The sequence below is a fragment of the Medicago sativa genome, chromosome 8 (assembly GCF_051527215.1).
Source record: "Medicago sativa cultivar Bolivia chromosome 8, Bolivia_mono, whole genome shotgun sequence".
In the NCBI taxonomy this organism is placed as follows: domain Eukaryota; kingdom Viridiplantae; phylum Streptophyta; class Magnoliopsida; order Fabales; family Fabaceae; genus Medicago; species Medicago sativa.
This window is the reverse complement of record NC_140756.1, coordinates 34,391,958-34,411,371: the sequence shown is the minus strand read 5'-3', so window position 1 is coordinate 34,411,371 and position 19,414 is coordinate 34,391,958. Positions and strand designations below refer to the sequence as shown.

Sequence of the window (19,414 nt, the reverse complement as noted above, 5' to 3'; positions counted from 1 at the left end):
ATGAGCGGGTCTATCAAGACGTTGTACTTTGATTACAGGCACATCATTCCAGTGATTTACACGAAACATGGAAGACAAAGTAGCAAGAGCATCAGCCATCTGATTTTCATCCCGAGGAATGTGGTGCAGCTCAACCTTGGTAAAATATGTCAACAGACGTCTGGCATAGTCACGGTAAGGGACCAGCTTCTCATGATGAGTCTCCCATTCACCCTTTATCTGATTAATAACAAGTGCAGAATCTCCATAGATGTCAAGGTGTTTAATTCTCAGGTCAATGGCTTCTTCAACGCCCAAGATGCATGCTTCATATCACTACAAGAAACTTGCCATTTAGCAACAGCAGAAACCGTTGGTAAAGGTCTCAAAAGCCGTTGGTATAGGTCATGAAACCTATACCAACGCCCACCTGCTACCGTCTAGGATACTATGCTTATACCAACGGCAAGAATGCCGTCCCAATAGCTTATACCAACGGAAAATTAGCTTGATGCTATAGATTTCGGAGCTATAGCAACGGCATTTTACACCTATTAAATAACTTTAGTCAACCTCCATATCCGTTGGTATAGGACCAATCTGTCCGTTGCTATAGGTTCTCTCTTTTTTTTTTAAATAAAATTCACCCTAATATAAATATTTTATAATAATAATAATAATAAAATTTTCACAAGACCAAAAAAATAATATATTCTGCAAATACTTTTTCATTGCACTACACAAAATTTAAGGTAACATCAAAGAAAATTTCAATTATATATATGATCAAAGTAGTAAGTCTTACAAACATATCAAAATAAAAAAATAATGTCAATTTTATATAATAACCAACACAAAAATAGATACTACATCAAAAAAAAAAACACTAGATGAGCCTAAACATATCCAAGATAAAAACAATTTCTAATCTTCCTCTCTTCCGTCTTCATCACTGCATCGACTTGAAGAATTTATCTGGTTTGGAGTACTAGCACCATCTGTGGCCTATTAAAATTAAAAATAAAATATGTTACAAACTCTACTTAATTCATGTTATTATAATATTCGAAATCTGAACTCGAAAAGTAAAATATCAATTATATAATATACCTGTTTTGCAGCTTTTAAAATATCATTCAAATCTTCTTGAGATAATCGATTTTGTATCACTGACATCATATTTGCCATAAACACATTTGTCCTCTCTTGACTTTCTCGCATTTTCTTAAGTTCATCCCTCAATTCTTGATTTTCAGACAAAGAAGCTTTTGATTTCTTAGGTTTGGGAATATTGCCTATACAACGCACATGTCCCCTCTTTTCAGCTCCTTTTACTCGGGAATAAATGTCATTCTTCCAAGGCATATGACTTTGTGTCCCAACCGATTAAGAATATTGTTTCTATTTTCTCTTCAGGAATAGGCTGCAAAACCAATTCTCAATGCCAATATCCCAATAGTATAAAGTATAAAGTAGCAACTTCTACTCATAGTATTTTACAGATCTAAGATTTAATTATGTCTATCTACTTGATTGAAATTTTTTGGAATGGGTCCTACGTTGTCAACTATTGTAAATGAAGAGGGAGGCCAAGGTAATATATATTGTTGGCCATATGTTTTACATAGTTATAATTGTCTTTTGTACAACTGTATCATGTAGCACTGGTTTGAAAATTAGTGAAGGATTTATCTAGCAAACAGTAGATAAAGATTGACAAATTTTTCCATGCGTTGAAAGTAAAAGTTACATGGATAAAAAATATAATGATTGCATGACACATAGAAATAAACAATTTTACCACTCAGTTTACATATTTTTAAAATTTGAATTTGTGAGCTACTTATATACTAAGAAAACATGGAATGCAAAATTGTGAAAAGAAAAGAGTGAAGAAAGAAGAATATGTAGTTAGTGAAGAGATACAAATGCTGAAATTCAAACTTCACACACCAACACTTACCTTCATTGTGATTTACTGTATTGTTTTATGACCTCATTCACATCTGCCTCTTGGTCAAATTCTGTATTGTCGATTGAAATTTCAGAAAGCTTTGGTGTGTATAAGATTCCATTGAACCAAAAGGTCTTCATCTTTGGGCAGTCATCAATTCTTATACTCTCACAGTTTGGCATCTCAACATAGCAAGAGAAAGAGCTTCTGCAGAAACATTTGAGGTTGGAAAGCTTCTTAGTTTTATATAGCACAATAATGAGAATATGATCTTCTTAGCCATCTGTTGTTGTGGTTCAACACAAAGCTTAGGTTAGATGTTAAATAAGTTTTTGTAGATATACCAATATACCAAACAGGGACACCAGGGACCCTGAAACACCCTAAATAGGGACACTAAAACTTACACCAGAGACCCCTAATATTGTCTAACAAAGACAACACTGGAACACCAGTACAACAGAGAACCTTCCTGCTCTATAAATTGAGATAAAAATCTACAACGGAAAACTAGAAGAAAAAAAATTGCATATTTCCTCATTGAAACGACATTTTCACTGTAGGGAATACTTCTCCCAAAGGGCAAAACACCTGAAACAACAGAGTTCAGCAAACCAGCGGAATCCACAAAGCACAGCGTGCTAACTAGACAACGGAGGATCCCAATTAAGTCATCAAATCATTCAAAACCCTAACCCTATATAACTAACGAAAACAACTTTTAACAGAAACTGAATCCACTTCCAATATAATTGATTAGCATGGTTCCTTTAATCTTCTAAAACAAATGAAAATAGATCTTTACAAATTTTACAGAGAAATCGAAATTGAAAGCGCGAAACAAAGAAGAATTAGAGAAGTGTTACCTTTTTGCGACTGTAAGATGAAGAAAGAGTAAACTCGGCGGCATGAAGCTCGATGGGTGTGACGGCGACAAAAGTGATTATGAGAATACAATATAACCTATAAAAATACATAAAAATAAACAATATACAGTGTGGGCTAATTCAACCTTCTTACCAAGTATGAGGAAGAAGAAATCGATTTGGTGAAACCTTTTTCTCTACACAAGCTCTGACAGAAGAGGAAGAGGAAATTGATTTGGGGGGTTTTGAGCAATAATCGATTTTGAGAAAACTAATTGAAGGAGATTATAAGAAAAGCGATTGTGACAAAAGTGATTATGAGAAAAGTGATTTAAGGGTTGTGATTGGATGGATTTAGAGAGGATTTCTAAGAGGATTGTGATTGGATCGATTGAGAAAGGTGTTCTCAGATTTGAGATTTGGGTTTTATAAGGAAGAGGAAATCGATTTGGAGTGTATTTTGGAGGTTCAATGGTGAGTAGTGATTTTTTTTTGTTACAATCATGAGTATTTGAAGTTAGGTTTGTTATTTTTTGTTTTTTCTTTTAGTTTTGTTATGTGAAAGAAAGAAAACGTGGGAAAGAGGGAAAAAAAATTAAAAGATGGGGAAAAAATGAGCGGGCTGATTTGGAGCCAATGGAATATTTGGTGAAAATGTTTGGCGCTTTTTCATTCTTAACCTATAGAAACGGGGTATTGGAACTCAGTTGCTAAATTCTATCTATAGCAACACTTTTTTCTGCAGTTGCTAAAAGTGACCGTTGCTATATGGCAAATTTCTTGTAGTGTATTCAGCTATGTTGTTCGTGCATTCAAAGGTTATTCGAGCAGTGAAAGGAATGTGGTGCCCCTGCCGAGTTACAATAATGGCCCCAATTCCTTTACCATAAGCATTAACAGCACCATCAAACACCAATCCCCATTTGCTATTGGGATCTGGCCCTTCACTGATCAGTGGCTCTTCACAGTCTTTTGCTTTCAGATACATGATCTCTTCATCAGGGAAATCAAACTTAATTGGCTGGTAATCATCAAGAGGTTGACAAGCAAGATGCTCAGCAAGGATGCTTCCTTTGATTGCTTTCTGAGCTTTGTACACAATATCATATTCAGACAACAACATTTGCCAACGTGCAATCTTTCCAGTAACAGTAGGCTTCTCAAAGAGGTATTTGATTGGATCCATTCGGGATATCAACCAAGTTGTATGATTCACCATATAATGACGCAGGCGTTTGGCAGCCCAAGCTAAAGCACAACAAGTCTTTTCAAGCATCGTGTACCGAGTCTCACAGTCGGTGAACTTCTTGCTCAGATAGTAGATAGCATGTTCTTTCTTACCGGTCTCGTCTTGTTGACCGAGAACACAACCCACAGAATCATCTAACACTGACAGATACATAATCAAAGGCCTTCCTTCCACTGGCGGGACAAGGATAGGTGGTTCCAACAGGTATTCTTTAATGTTATCAAAAGCTTCCTGACATTCATCATTCCATACAACAGGCTGATTTGTTCTGATCAATTTGAAAATTGGTCCATAGGTAGTAGCATGTGAGATATAAATCTTGAAATATAATTCAGACGTCCGAGGAAACCTCTGACTTGCTTTTCAGTTTGAGGGGCTGGCATTTCTCTGATGGCTCGGACTTTATCAGGATCAACTTCAATGCCTCTTTGACTGACAATGAAGCCTAGCAACTTTCCAGATCTTACACCAAATGTGCACTTGTTAGGATTCAACCACAGCTTGTACTTTCTCAATCTTTCAAACATCTTTTTCAAATATACAACATGCTGCTCCTCATCACTTGATTTCACAATCATATCATCAACATATACTTCAATTTCTTTGTGAATCATATCATGAAACAGAGTGGTCATACCTCTCTGATAGGTTGCACCAGCGTTTATCAAGCCAAACAACATCACTTTATAACAGAATGTCCCCCATGGAGTAATGAAGGACGTCTTTTCTCTATCTTCAAGTGACATCCGTATCTGGTTATAACCAGAGAAACCATCCATAAAAGAGAATACTTTAGACTGAGCAGTACTGTCAACAAGGATATCAATGTGAGGCAATGGAAAGTTATCTTTTGGACTGGCTTTATTCAGATCTCTGTAATCAACACACATTCGAACTTTCCCATCTTTCTTTGGTACTGGTACAATGTTGGCAATCCACTCAGGATATTCAGTTGTCATGAGGAAACCTGTGACACCCTAAATCCCAAAAATAATTATAACTATTATTTAATTAAAATATAGTTTGATTCGCAGCGGAAAGTGCCAACAAAAAAACTTTTCTCATAATATAAGAATTCTTCCACAAGATTTAGGATATCACGTTGACTCATAACAAACATAATTCATATTTCACTTCATTAAAAATTATAGTAATAATAACATCGAATCTTTTTCTTTTGAAAATATTTCATTTTACATCATAGACAATGGTTTTCTTGCACAAAATTAAATAAGTAAGCATATCCCTTTTCCCGTGTCACTATCAGAGCGGTGCTTTTCCCCAAAATAAACGACGACACAAGACAAGTCCTCACGAAAGGCATGCACTTGACTCCAAGACTCATAACCTATATAACTACGGTTTCGCAACCGCAGGGCCAAGCCAGCAAACACAAACAACGAAGGGGTGAGTTCCGAGAACATGTAATAGTATAAAAAAATGAGAAGAACACGTAAGCAATTAAGTCAAAGTCGTTTCACATCACAAACATAATATTCAGAACCTTGAAGAATATATTATATCATCTCAATCTATATTAGTAGAAAATATCATTACAACTTAAGAACCAAAAAAAACTTCACAAACACAATGTCACAATTCAATTCCAACTAGTCACAACACATGCAGTCACCAATAACCATCTTCATAAGAACATCAACAAATAATCACCTTCATCGTCTCACACAATTACATTAATAGACATCACAAAGTAATTCGTTAAAACATCACAACTTAACAACTTGACTCGACAACACGACTCAACTTGACAATGCACTCTTAACAACTTAACAACTTAAATCATCGTGAAACTTCTTGATATGCAAATGCATGTGGTACCATTCAACAACGTAAATGAGCGTAATTAGGCTCTTCAACATGTGAGCACAAAGGCTGCCGGGCTTAAAGCCCCCAACTTTAATGAGCACAATGGCTGCCGGGCCTAAAGCCCCCAACTTTAATGAGCACAATGGCTGCCGGGCCTAAAGCCCCCAACTTTAATGAGCACAATGGCTGCCGGGCCTAAAGCCCCCAACTTTAATGAGCACAATGGCTGCCGGGCCTAAAGCCCCCAACTTTAATGAGTATGCAATGGACTCAATCTTCCTACAACTTAGACAACAACGTGAACATCTTATACAACTTCATAATCATGGACAACTTCTTAAATTCTTGCAACTTAGACCGACACTTACAACTTTATGACATTAATGGTCAACAACATCAAACGATAAACATCAACATCTTAAACATCGCATCAACATAAGCATCATAAATAACACATATTTAAATCACACATCTTCCAAATAGCACTTCATTATATAACACATCTTTAAAATAGCATCATTATCAAATACACATCATTAAATAACAATTCAGTTATACATCATCAATTAACACATCAATTTCACATCATCAAATAATTCACAAATTACACTTAGTCAAATAATACATCAACTATACTTCTTAAATATCACATAGTCAAATAATATATTTCATTTACACATCTTAAAATAATACATTTAGCACTATGGTATCCAAGACACATCTATAAGGAGAATAAATCTTATTTCAAACACATTCAAAGATAGTAAGAATAATTTCAATTATTATCTCTATAAAATCACTTAAAAAATAAACTATTATTTATACTAGGCATACGGCACCACTACAATTCCAACTTCTAATACATAACATCACATCTATATCAATCATTAAATAAGTCATCAATCTAAATAGTTGCAGCAAATCAAGCATAAGCACCCACAAATTTATCCATGACTTCAAATACCACATATTCACATAGTTTAAATCAAGCAACACCTTAATAATGTTTTTAATTCTTCTTTTAACCTCCCACATCTAAATTTGCACATTAATTAATTATTCTCCCAAAGGGCTACAACCGTCGCGGTGAGCCCCGAATGAACTTTGGGAAATACGGCTTTCCCGTTCATCCCAATTAATTTACACTCATGATCTCGAACTCTTCTCTCTCACCCCATACCTGGATTGAAGATTTCGCGGACCATCAAAACTCCATTAGCAACAATTTTTGAATAGGTTGTTCCAAGGTCTATTCCAGTAGCACGTCCTTGGTGCTTTATCCCCGTGATATTTCAAATAATCAAAAGATGCTTGGTTTTTGAATCTTCCGGTTAGACTCTTTTTACTAAGTTTGAAAGCAAGCCTCAAGCGATGAAAATATATAGGTGACACGAGAAATAGGGTTCCGAACTAGCAAAGTTAAGGGAAACGGTTTAATTTCAAGCAAGCTAGAGTAGTGGAGTTTGATCCAATCTGAAAGCATTAGTCAACAATTTCATGGGTTAAAATTCACTATCCTCTAAAGCTATATTGCTACCGGTGTGCGGCGCAAATTCACTGCATTTGTTCATATAGCTTCTAGGTCAGTTAATAGTCTTTTTGATTCAATATATACCAATGGTTTTGGGCCAACTCGGGTCATTATTTATATTTTTAATACAATTCTACAAAACAAAATACAATTCTATTAATTTATCAATAAACTATATAATATATTCTCTCAAAAGCATAAAGTAGGCGTGTACATACTTATCATAAATATATATTATGTATGACTTATGTTATAAAGAAAACAATAAACATACTCTCAATTGATTCATGATTATTATCTCTTGACACAATTGGCAATAATTTTAAAATATATATTTAGAATAATGGCTAACTAATAAATTAAGGTAATTTCTAAGGTGGATACATATATAAAATATATAGAATTTATGGGGTGTTACAACTCTACCCCTCTTAAAAGAATTTCGTCCTCGAAATTCAGAGCACAAGAGAAAATATATTTAATTCTTGCTTGAATATCTTAAACGATACATCATTTGAAACATTAACTTGTCTTAAGCCTCACAATAATACAACAGAAAATCAAAGCAAGTTTTTCTCTAAAGACTCCCAACAATGAAAGAAATAACTTAAAGAATCACAGAAACAAATAAATCAGCCATAAAGCCCCAACAACAAGCTTAAACAACTAAATTCATGACAACAACAAACAAGTAGATGAAAATAAGAGCTAACAACCAATCATAGTTCCACTCATAACAAACATACACTATAACCCAAACATAAATTATGAATTTCAACCAATAGAGAACCAAATAGAGCACCAATAACTCACAATTATACATTTACAACTTCTCACATTATATTATTTAAGATTTACTACGAGCATTGAAATTAGAGTGAAATTCAAGTTAAATATATAAGTATCACTACTACGTACCTCAAACTTTATCACTACACAACTAAAATAAAGAAACTAGAATATGATCAAGGGTTCTCTCTAATGATAAAGTGACATACAAATAGGCACACATGAACTAACATTTAATTACAGACATATACATTTCATTCTCTCTTTTTTTTTTTTAAAAAAAAAAAATAATATAAAAAATTAAAATGAAGGGAACTTTCATGCATACACACAACAGGAAAGATCATGTATTGGTGGAATAGGAATACCATGGAGATTAATCAAAACAGGAGCAACTTTGACATATCAATTAATAAATAGATAGATATGAAAGTCATAGACGTACGGTTGCAGAAATTAAAGGCTAAAATTATTCATGAACAAAACCTACAAAATTTGAAGGACCATTCAAACTTAAAAGATTGTAATAAGTTTAAAGGAAGAAAAAAAAAATTAAACATAAACTTCAGAACTCGTCTAATCTGGAAAGGAAAAGAAGCAAAACAATTAAGCAAAAGGATACAAAAATAAGCAAGTGGGACAAAATAAAACTTCAAAAAAACTTCCCCCCTTACATTGCAAGGACAAATAAGTTTGAAATAAACATGGTATATTATATATACATAAAGGAATCAATTAAGGGAACAATTATTGGACTTTGAGAAATAAAAGCTTGTGACAAAAAAATGCTCAAGAAAAATAATTAAATAAACAGTGTTGGATTGTTACAACCACTACTCACGGTATAGAAAGGATGTAAAGGCACGACTTCTAGTAAAACTAATATTATTTCCTTATTACCCTCACACAACACGAGACACTAGATATGTCATTCTGTTACTATATACATATGCATGTTCAACAAGAGCAACAAGGAGAAACATTTACTAAATTAAATCAAGTCTTCTAAAAGAGTAACAGACATAAACACATCAGTTTTACAACATCATCAAACACACAACAACGAATCATAGGCACAAAAGACAATATTATAGCGAGCAAACGATCACACAATTAACAAGGACATACACAAACACAATATGAATATGACTGACGCATGACCCACACAGTCTTATTGAATCGACCTGCTCTGATACCACTTGTGACACCCTAAATCCCAAAAATAATTATAACTATTATTTAATTAAAATATAGTTTGATTCGCAGCGGAAAGTGCCAACAAAAAAACTTTTCTCATAATATAAGAATTCTTCCACAAGATTTAGGATATCACGTTGACTCATAACAAACATAATTCATATTTCACTTCATTAAAAATTATAGTAATAATAACATCGAATCTTTTTCTTTTGAAAATATTTCATTTTACATCATAGACAATGGTTTTCTTGCACAAAATTAAATAAGTAAGCATATCCCTTTTCCCGTGTCACTATCAGAGCGGTGCTTTTCCCCAAAATAAACGACGACACAAGACAAGTCCTCACGAAAGGCATGCACTTGACTCCAAGACTCATAACCTATATAACTACGGTTTCGCAACCGCAGGGCCAAGCCAGCAAACACAAACAACGAAGGGGTGAGTTCCGAGAACATGTAATAGTATAAAAAAATGAGAAGAACACGTAAGCAATTAAGTCAAAGTCGTTTCACATCACAAACATAATATTCAGAACCTTGAAGAATATATTATATCATCTCAATCTATATTAGTAGAAAATATCATTACAACTTAAGAACCAAAAAAAACTTCACAAACACAATGTCACAATTCAATTCCAACTAGTCACAACACATGCAGTCACCAATAACCATCTTCATAAGAACATCAACAAATAATCACCTTCATCGTCTCACACAATTACATTAATAGACATCACAAAGTAATTCGTTAAAACATCACAACTTAACAACTTGACTCGACAACACGACTCAACTTGACAATGCACTCTTAACAACTTAACAACTTAAATCATCGTGAAACTTCTTGATATGCAAATGCATGTGGTACCATTCAACAACGTAAATGAGCGTAATTAGGCTCTTCAACATGTGAGCACAAAGGCTGCCGGGCTTAAAGCCCCCAACTTTAATGAGCACAATGGCTGCCGGGCCTAAAGCCCCCAACTTTAATGAGCACAATGGCTGCCGGGCCTAAAGCCCCCAACTTTAATGAGCACAATGGCTGCCGGGCCTAAAGCCCCCAACTTTAATGAGCACAATGGCTGCCGGGCCTAAAGCCCCCAACTTTAATGAGTATGCAATGGACTCAATCTTCCTACAACTTAGACAACAACGTGAACATCTTATACAACTTCATAATCATGGACAACTTCTTAAATTCTTGCAACTTAGACCGACACTTACAACTTTATGACATTAATGGTCAACAACATCAAACGATAAACATCAACATCTTAAACATCGCATCAACATAAGCATCATAAATAACACATATTTAAATCACACATCTTCCAAATAGCACTTCATTATATAACACATCTTTAAAATAGCATCATTATCAAATACACATCATTAAATAACAATTCAGTTATACATCATCAATTAACACATCAATTTCACATCATCAAATAATTCACAAATTACACTTAGTCAAATAATACATCAACTATACTTCTTAAATATCACATAGTCAAATAATATATTTCATTTACACATCTTAAAATAATACATTTAGCACTATGGTATCCAAGACACATCTATAAGGAGAATAAATCTTATTTCAAACACATTCAAAGATAGTAAGAATAATTTCAATTATTATCTCTATAAAATCACTTAAAAAATAAACTATTATTTATACTAGGCATACGGCACCACTACAATTCCAACTTCTAATACATAACATCACATCTATATCAATCATTAAATAAGTCATCAATCTAAATAGTTGCAGCAAATCAAGCATAAGCACCCACAAATTTATCCATGACTTCAAATACCACATATTCACATAGTTTAAATCAAGCAACACCTTAATAATGTTTTTAATTCTTCTTTTAACCTCCCACATCTAAATTTGCACATTAATTAATTATTCTCCCAAAGGGCTACAACCGTCGCGGTGAGCCCCGAATGAACTTTGGGAAATACGGCTTTCCCGTTCATCCCAATTAATTTACACTCATGATCTCGAACTCTTCTCTCTCACCCCATACCTGGATTGAAGATTTCGCGGACCATCAAAACTCCATTAGCAACAATTTTTGAATAGGTTGTTCCAAGGTCTATTCCAGTAGCACGTCCTTGGTGCTTTATCCCCGTGATATTTCAAATAATCAAAAGATGCTTGGTTTTTGAATCTTCCGGTTAGACTCTTTTTACTAAGTTTGAAAGCAAGCCTCAAGCGATGAAAATATATAGGTGACACGAGAAATAGGGTTCCGAACTAGCAAAGTTAAGGGAAACGGTTTAATTTCAAGCAAGCTAGAGTAGTGGAGTTTGATCCAATCTGAAAGCATTAGTCAACAATTTCATGGGTTAAAATTCACTATCCTCTAAAGCTATATTGCTACCGGTGTGCGGCGCAAATTCACTGCATTTGTTCATATAGCTTCTAGGTCAGTTAATAGTCTTTTTGATTCAATATATACCAATGGTTTTGGGCCAACTCGGGTCATTATTTATATTTTTAATACAATTCTACAAAACAAAATACAATTCTATTAATTTATCAATAAACTATATAATATATTCTCTCAAAAGCATAAAGTAGGCGTGTACATACTTATCATAAATATATATTATGTATGACTTATGTTATAAAGAAAACAATAAACATACTCTCAATTGATTCATGATTATTATCTCTTGACACAATTGGCAATAATTTTAAAATATATATTTAGAATAATGGCTAACTAATAAATTAAGGTAATTTCTAAGGTGGATACATATATAAAATATATAGAATTTATGGGGTGTTACAAAACCCGAATCAATCTGCTTCTGCACCTCAGCCTTGATCTTAAGAGCCATGTCTGGACGAGACCTTCTCAATTTCTGTTTGACAGGGGGACATTCAGGCCTTGTCGGTATCCGATGTTCCACAATCTTGGGATCTAGACCCGGCATATCTTCATAGGACCACGGAAAGACATCTGGATAATCATGGAGAAGCTGAGTGATCTTCTTTTTCACTTCTGGCTCGAGTGCGGCACCGATCTTAATCTCTCGCTTGTTCTCTTCAGTACCCAGGTTGATAAGCTCAATCTCTTCCTGGTGAGGCTGAATGGCTCTTTTTTCTTGCTCAAGCAGTCGAGTGATCTCATACGGTATCTCTTCATCATCCTCCTCATCTTCAGCTTCATATACAGGGAATTCAAAATTTGGAGGAACCATAGGGTCACTGTGTTCAACGGGTTTATTGTGGTTCAATCTGCATAATATGATTGGAATGATTTTTTAGAAAAAGTTTTTCATGCAGATTTTTGAAATTAATAAGAAAATACAGATGTTTTGGTTTTTTCTGGCATTACCATTATTTCCAAGAAAAAGGCACTAAAAAGTAAAAAAACAAAGAGTCGTGAGAAAGACGACAACTTTTATTGATAACGGCAACGCCGAAACAAACATGCCCTTACAATGATATCACTTTCGCCTGGGGCAGAGCGAAAGGATTGTTGTTTTGAAAACAAAGAAAAACATGAGCAACAAGACACATTACATGGAAGCATGCATGACTAAAGGAACATCAATGACCTCCCAATTTCTCACAGTGCCTCCTGGTACAACAAATGTAGGCACATAACTACTTTCAGTAGTATCTTCAGCAATAGCATTGATAAACCCAGCACTGTAGAAAGTTCCTGTTGAAAGACCAGAGGTTGGGGAGAATCCAAGGCCCTCTTTACGCTTGTTCTCCAAAATCTGAATCACTTTGCCCCAGCCAGCAGCTTGCCCTTCTTGAACAGCCTTCTGGGCGTCTTTCAATGAGGCCATAGCAGTACCAGCTCTCCGGGGTTCTGCACCTTCAACAGTCAAGCCTTGAAATGACGTCCCTTCAGCGGACCCTGCTTCAACACAAGAGAAAGATGACACTTGGCTAACCAGATATGCCTCTTCACCATGCACAGTGACAAGCTTACCATTCCTCACGAACTTGAGTTTCTGATGCAAAGTAGAAGTTACTGCTCCAGCGTCGTGAATCCACGGTCTTTCGAGGAGACAACTGTAAGAAGCATTGATGTCCATGACCTGGAAGGTGATCTGGAATGTCTCAGGACCAATGGTAATTGGTAGATCTACCTCCCCAAGAACATCCTTGCGAGATCCGTCGAAAGCCTTAACCAAATAGCTACTTCCTCTTAGAGAAATTCCATGATGACTCAACTGTCTCAGTGTAGACTCAGGCATTACGTTTAAGGACGATCCAGTGTCCACCAACACATTGGATATCATGTCAGACTTACAGTGTACTGAGATATGTAAAGCCAAGTTGTGGTGTTTCCCTGCTTCGGGGAGTTCATCGTCACCAAACCCCAAGTTATTGCAGGCAGTAATGTTACCCACTATTCCATTGAACTGATCCACGGAGACTTCATGGTCAACGTAGGCCTGTTCCAGTACTTTCATCAACACTTTCCTGTGAGCTTCTGAGCTCAAGAGCAGAGACAAGATGGATATCTTTGACGGAGTTTGCAGCAGATGGTCTATAATCTTATAATCGCTCTTTTTGATAAGCCTCAGAATTTCGTCCAGATTAGACTCGTCAATAGACTGGCCTGATGAGCCGGTGTTCTTGCCAACAGGAGGAGCAACTGGTGGAGTTATCGTAGCAACAGGTGTAACCACCTTCTTTTGGAACAAGGGTGGACGGACTTTTCCGCTTCTCAGAGCTGTAATTTCACCGGCAACGTTATCAACCGTATCTGGGGATACCAGAGGCACTTCCACTCCATTCTCAACCATGGTTGCATCGTACTTGTAAGGGATTGCTTTTGTAGAGGCATAAGATACCAGACCAGGTAACCTGATCACCAAGGGTTCAGCATTCCTTGTCTGAGGCACACTCCCAGCAGGAGAGTCATGAAAAACTGGCACAATTACGCAAACATCACTGGCAATCAAGTGCTTGTCATCCATCAGGCTCTGTATATCATCTCGCACCACACAACAACCCATAGGATTTTGAAGACATTCTGAACAAGAAGCATGATTGTGATTGAACAAAGAAGCCTGACAAAGTTTGACATGTAATGGCACTAAGGGAGTAACAACATTATGGACATCTAAAATGGGAGCCTCTCTAGGAACAGGAACTCTTTCGAAAGTCTCGATCATGTTAACAGCAGCATGGTTTGGAAGTGGATTGTCAAGTACATGAGGAACACTATTTTCAAAAGTCAACCGTCCTCTGTCCATCAGATCTTTTACAATATACTTCAGAGCATAACAACCTTCAACATCGTGGCCTTGAGCGCCCTGATGGAATTCACATGTGAGATCTTGTCGGAACCTGAGAGGCAATGGTGTAGGCGGAGGCTTGCCTGGTCTGGTGACGCAGTGGCCCTTAGCAAGTAAAGTTGGGAGCAGCTCAGCATACCGCATTGGTATTGGTGGAAAATAAGTCTTGGGCCGAGGACCCTGTTGCTGTTGTTGCTGTTGAGCAGGAGGCTATTGTTGTACTTGTTGAGCAATGGCATTAACGGGCACTGGTGGTTGACCCGGTGGCAGAGGGTATTGCTGGTAGAATGGCGGGAAGAAAGGATGTTGAGAATACTGCATATATTGATAGGGCAGAGGCAACTGAGCAGCATTAATAGGAGCGATAGTAGCTGAAGATTGGCTACCGGATACCATCCCTACTTCGGATTCCTTCCTCTTGTGGTGGCCATTACCATACTTCTTTGGTGCACTGGCTGAAGATTCACCCTTCTCAAGAACAATGATACCTTCTCTGACAGCCTCCTCTAGACGAGTTCCCATAGTAACCATGTCGGAGAAGTTGTTTGGAGCAGAGACTATCATTCTTTCCTTATATTCCTTCTTCAGAGTTTTCAGGAATGTCTGTGTTAATTCTTCCTCATCAAGCCGAGGAGAAACACGGGCAGCTACCCCTCTCCATCTCTGAGCATATTCACGGAAGGTTTCATCTGACTTCTGAGACAAAGACTTAAGAGAGTCCCTATTTGGCTTCAAGCGGGTATTGAACTCATAATGACTTTCAAAAGCAGCAGCAAGTTCCTCAAAAGTATGAATATTGTCTTTGCTCAAACCCGTATACCAATCTGCCGCATCTTCCATCAAGCTATCCTGGAAGCAGTGAATCATCAGTGCATCATTATCCGCGTAGTTGGCCATCTTTCGGACGTACCGAATGACATGGCTATGTGGACAAGAAGTTCCATTGTATTTGTCAAAATCTGGCACTTTGAACTTCTTAGGGACCTCAAATCGGGATACCAGGCATAGATCACGAGCCTTAGCAGAGACACCTTTCCCACGGCTAGCCTTGACCTCACGGAGTTCTCCAGCTAGCTCTCTCAATTGTTCTCTCATAGCCTCCATTATAGGGTCTTGTCCACGCGGAGTATCAACATCAATTACTTGTTGCACAGTGTGTACAACAGGGTCGGTAACAACAGTGGTCACTTGAGGCATAGAGGTGGATACGGGAATCTGTCCTTGATTGCCAATGCCGGAAATACCAGCCGCAGTATTAGGAGCATAGAAAGCTGAGAGTCCATAAGGGCATCCATTGGGCATAACAAACCGAGCATCAGACATCACAGTAGACAGTGGGATAGACGGGATCCCTTCAGTAGAAACTGGAACAGATGTGGCTGGTTGTTCCTGTGCAGCCATCATAGTGGACATATCGTCATGAGCCTTAGCCAAGTCTTCTTTCATAGCAGCCAGTTCGGCACGGAGCTGAGCATTTTCTTCTTCAAAGTTAGCCATGATTCTTCTCTTGTAAAATCTTGTTTGATGAACTCTGTCTGGTTGGTAAACTTTACGAGCACGAGCCACCTTTCAGACTGCGGCAGACAAAAACCAGGAGGCAATGAGCACGAGAGAAGTCTTTTGTGACCAATGAATGCATATGATGCATGAAATGTGTTAATGCATATGCAAAAAAGACTCTTTTTTTTGTGTTATCGAAGGGTTTTAGACAAATTGGAGCTCTTGTAAACATTACTAAACAACAATTAACATAAACGGGAAACAAACAACCAACATATAGTTTTACAAGACGATTCCCTTTGAAATGCTAAGCCAAGGGATAGACTTTGAAATGTAAAACAACATAAACAAATGGAAATAACAATAGGAAATGGAGATCCTCAAGCATAGGAAGTGGAAGCATCATCCTCAGACTCAGACTCAGACTCATAAATGCAGTATCGGGCATAGAAGTTACGGGCACCCCTAGCCCTCTTGGAATCCCTCATAAGCAACCTATCTTTTTCTTCAATCTCTCTCCTAGCCTTAGCTAACTCTTTCTTCAGTGTCATCACCTCATGAGTCTTCTGCTCATCCTTTCCATCCAAAGTCATGATCAAGTTCTCAGCCTCATAGTATCTAGTCTTCCACTGATGCTTCTCCCGACTCTCCATAGCTAGATGCTCCTGATACATCTCCTGAGTAGATGGTAGTAGAGGCAAAGGCATGGTAGGAATAGATGCAGACACGTATCTCATAGAGGGGTAAGGCATACCAATCTCCTCAGCTTGGTTTATCACCCACTGTGTATAAGCCTCATGAGCAACACCGGACCTTACACCCATATGCTTCACCTCTTTCTTCCGAAGTTTAGACCAAGCTTCCATGAAATCTTCTCTTATTCCTGTGGGAGCATTGGAATAGTGGAAGAAGTAAGGAGATGTAGCAAGATTGATGGGCTTCTCTCTCATCGGGAAACCAAATTGTCGCAAGGCGAGCTCCGGGTTGTAGTTTATTCCACCCCGGGTACCAAGAAGAGGTACATTAAGAAACTTCCCACCACCAAAGATAATTTCCTTAACTCTAGAAGCTGGAGTAAGCCAAACTACTTCATTAGGAGTGAGAGCCATAATCTTTTGTGAAATAGACCAATTCTCCGAATTGTCGTGGAAAGACTTCGGAAGGTGTGAAATAAACCACCTATAGAGGAGAGGCACACAACAAAGAATGTATCCACGACCCTTGCCGGATCGATCGTGAATAGCATGATATGTGTCAGCTAGCAAAGTAGGAACCGGATTCTTGGAGTGGAAGATCATAATAGCATTCATGTCCACGAAGTCATCAAGATTTGGAAAGAGAATGAGTCCATAGATGAGGAGTGCAAGAATAGCTTCAAGAGTGTCCTGACAAGTGGTCTTGAGGTAGGCTTTCTCAAGTAGATACCTCGAAGTGAACCCTCGGATGTGAGCTTTAGTGACAAGATTCTTAGAGACATCGGTGGTCTTAAGATAGAGATCTTTAGCAATAACCAATGGAGTAGGAGGATGCTCAAGTCCCGCGAAGGGTACCCCCTTTGCAATAGATAGACCCATCAAGCAAGAATAAGCCTCTAAAGTAGGCATCAACTGGAAGTCGGGAAAAGTAAAGCACCGATAGTCCCAATCATAGAATTGCACTTGAGTGTGCACAAGCTTCTCATCCACATTAGTCTGGAGAATAGTAAGTAAAGTCCCGTAACGGTGTCGGAAACCAATCGGATCCTTGATCTTGAGTGCCAAATCCACTTCCTTGAACTTGTAGGACTTAGTCTTCCCCATTCCTACAGTGTTTACAAATTCAATTTGTCTAAGCCCTTTGATAACAATGCATGGAAAAAGTTTATGCATGTATGCATGTATGCATGATTATGTTCAAGTTCGGCGAAAACATGGTGGGTTGAAATTCAAAGTCGAGGAGTCATGGGTGGACACGGTGTCCGGTGAATCTAGGGCTTTAGGATAATAGTAACCGGGTTCTAAAAAGGTTCCCAAGTTGCAACCTCTCCGACGTATATCACGGTGTCACGAGACAACACTCGCTCCATGATTATCCGTAAGAAGGTCTAACTTGAGTGTAGTATCGCGTGACGACTAAAATTCGAGACAACACTCGGTTTAGCCTCCGCACTACATCCTAGAAAATGGCCATGGATGGGTTTGGTTATCTACGGTTCATAGCGTCGTAGAACAATTAGAGGTAAAGTGCCTAAACGCGACTACACGCGCCGACAACATTACCCCCAAAAAGCCTCAACTATGTGGGATTGATCGCATAATCCAAAACACGAGGCAACCCCCGGAATGAATTGTCGATTATATCCCCCTTAAATCCTAAGTTCACTCAGCCCGGGTGTAGGACTTTTGATACTCTCACCCCACACGTTTGCAAGAATTTAAACATTTATTCACATAAAGAAGCAAGTAAAAAAGAAGCAAGTAAAAACGAAAGCGCAAGCGCGGAAATAAAGACTAGACGTAAATCTCGAATCTCCCCAGTGAAGTCGCCAGCTGTTTTAACTTGGTTTTCGGGTGTCAAACATTGATTACGTTTGAACCTTTTTAACCGGTGATATCTCTTTTTTTCTTGGGAAGGGAAAAAATAAGCAAAACCCTTGAGAATCGAGGTCCGGGAGTTGTTTTCGCTACGGGAAGGTGTTAGGCACCCATAACGACTATAGTAACCTATAGGAACCGTCTTTACTTTCTACGCGCGCGCTCTATTTTTAAATGCTATTTGAAAAGTGATATTTACACCTAAGAGTTCACTAAGTCAAGATTTGGAGGGAGAAGAAAGCGTTTGAATTTTTATTTTATTTGAATTGAAGGAATTTTGATTCCTTGCCTACGTACCCGTTTAAGGGATCAAATCCACCGTAGTTCTCTTCAAAAAAATGTTTTTTGTTTTTTGTTGGTTGATTTTAAGTTTGAAAATTGGAGTTTGAAGAATGAGAGAGAGAGGCCTCAAGGGCATAAGATTGTGAAATTGTGAAGCTGAATTAGTTATTTTGCAAAAGAAAGTCAAAGTATGGTTAAAATTCATTAAAATTTTGTTTAAGAAAATAAAAGGAAAATCAATGGGATTTTGATCCCAAAGTTTATTTAGAAAATGATTTGAGTGATATTGTTCATATATTTTTTTTGGAAAATGATTTTTCTAAGTGTAAATCCTAGGAATTCACCTAAACATTCAATCCTACACATACATCTAAACAT

At 37.3% G+C, this 19,414-nt stretch overlaps 1 protein-coding gene and 2 long non-coding RNA genes across 3 annotated transcripts; all 3 read right to left on the bottom strand.

The window, feature by feature from the left end:
* Positions 1–725: 725 nt before the first annotated feature.
* On the bottom strand, positions 726–1,384 carry LOC146898691 (uncharacterized). Its single transcript, XM_085737342.1, has 2 exons — positions 1,090–1,384; positions 726–984 (listed from the first exon to the last, which is right to left on the bottom strand). Exons 1-2 carry the CDS (start codon positions 1,342–1,344, stop codon positions 904–906), a joined length of 336 nt encoding a protein of 111 aa, XP_085593468.1. The 5' UTR covers positions 1,345–1,384; the 3' UTR covers positions 726–903.
* A 3,706-nt stretch (positions 1,385–5,090) lies between these two features.
* On the bottom strand, positions 5,091–7,515 carry LOC146898690 (uncharacterized). Its single transcript, XR_015023422.1, has 2 exons — positions 7,056–7,515; positions 5,091–5,404 (listed from the first exon to the last, which is right to left on the bottom strand). It is a non-coding gene; the product is annotated as an uncharacterized LOC146898690 (long non-coding RNA).
* Positions 7,516–9,469: 1,954 nt separating this feature from the next.
* On the bottom strand, positions 9,470–11,887 carry LOC146898689 (uncharacterized). Its single transcript, XR_015023458.1, has 2 exons — positions 11,435–11,887; positions 9,470–9,783 (listed from the first exon to the last, which is right to left on the bottom strand). It is a non-coding gene; the product is annotated as an uncharacterized LOC146898689 (long non-coding RNA).
* Between the last annotated feature and the right edge of the window lie 7,527 nt (positions 11,888–19,414).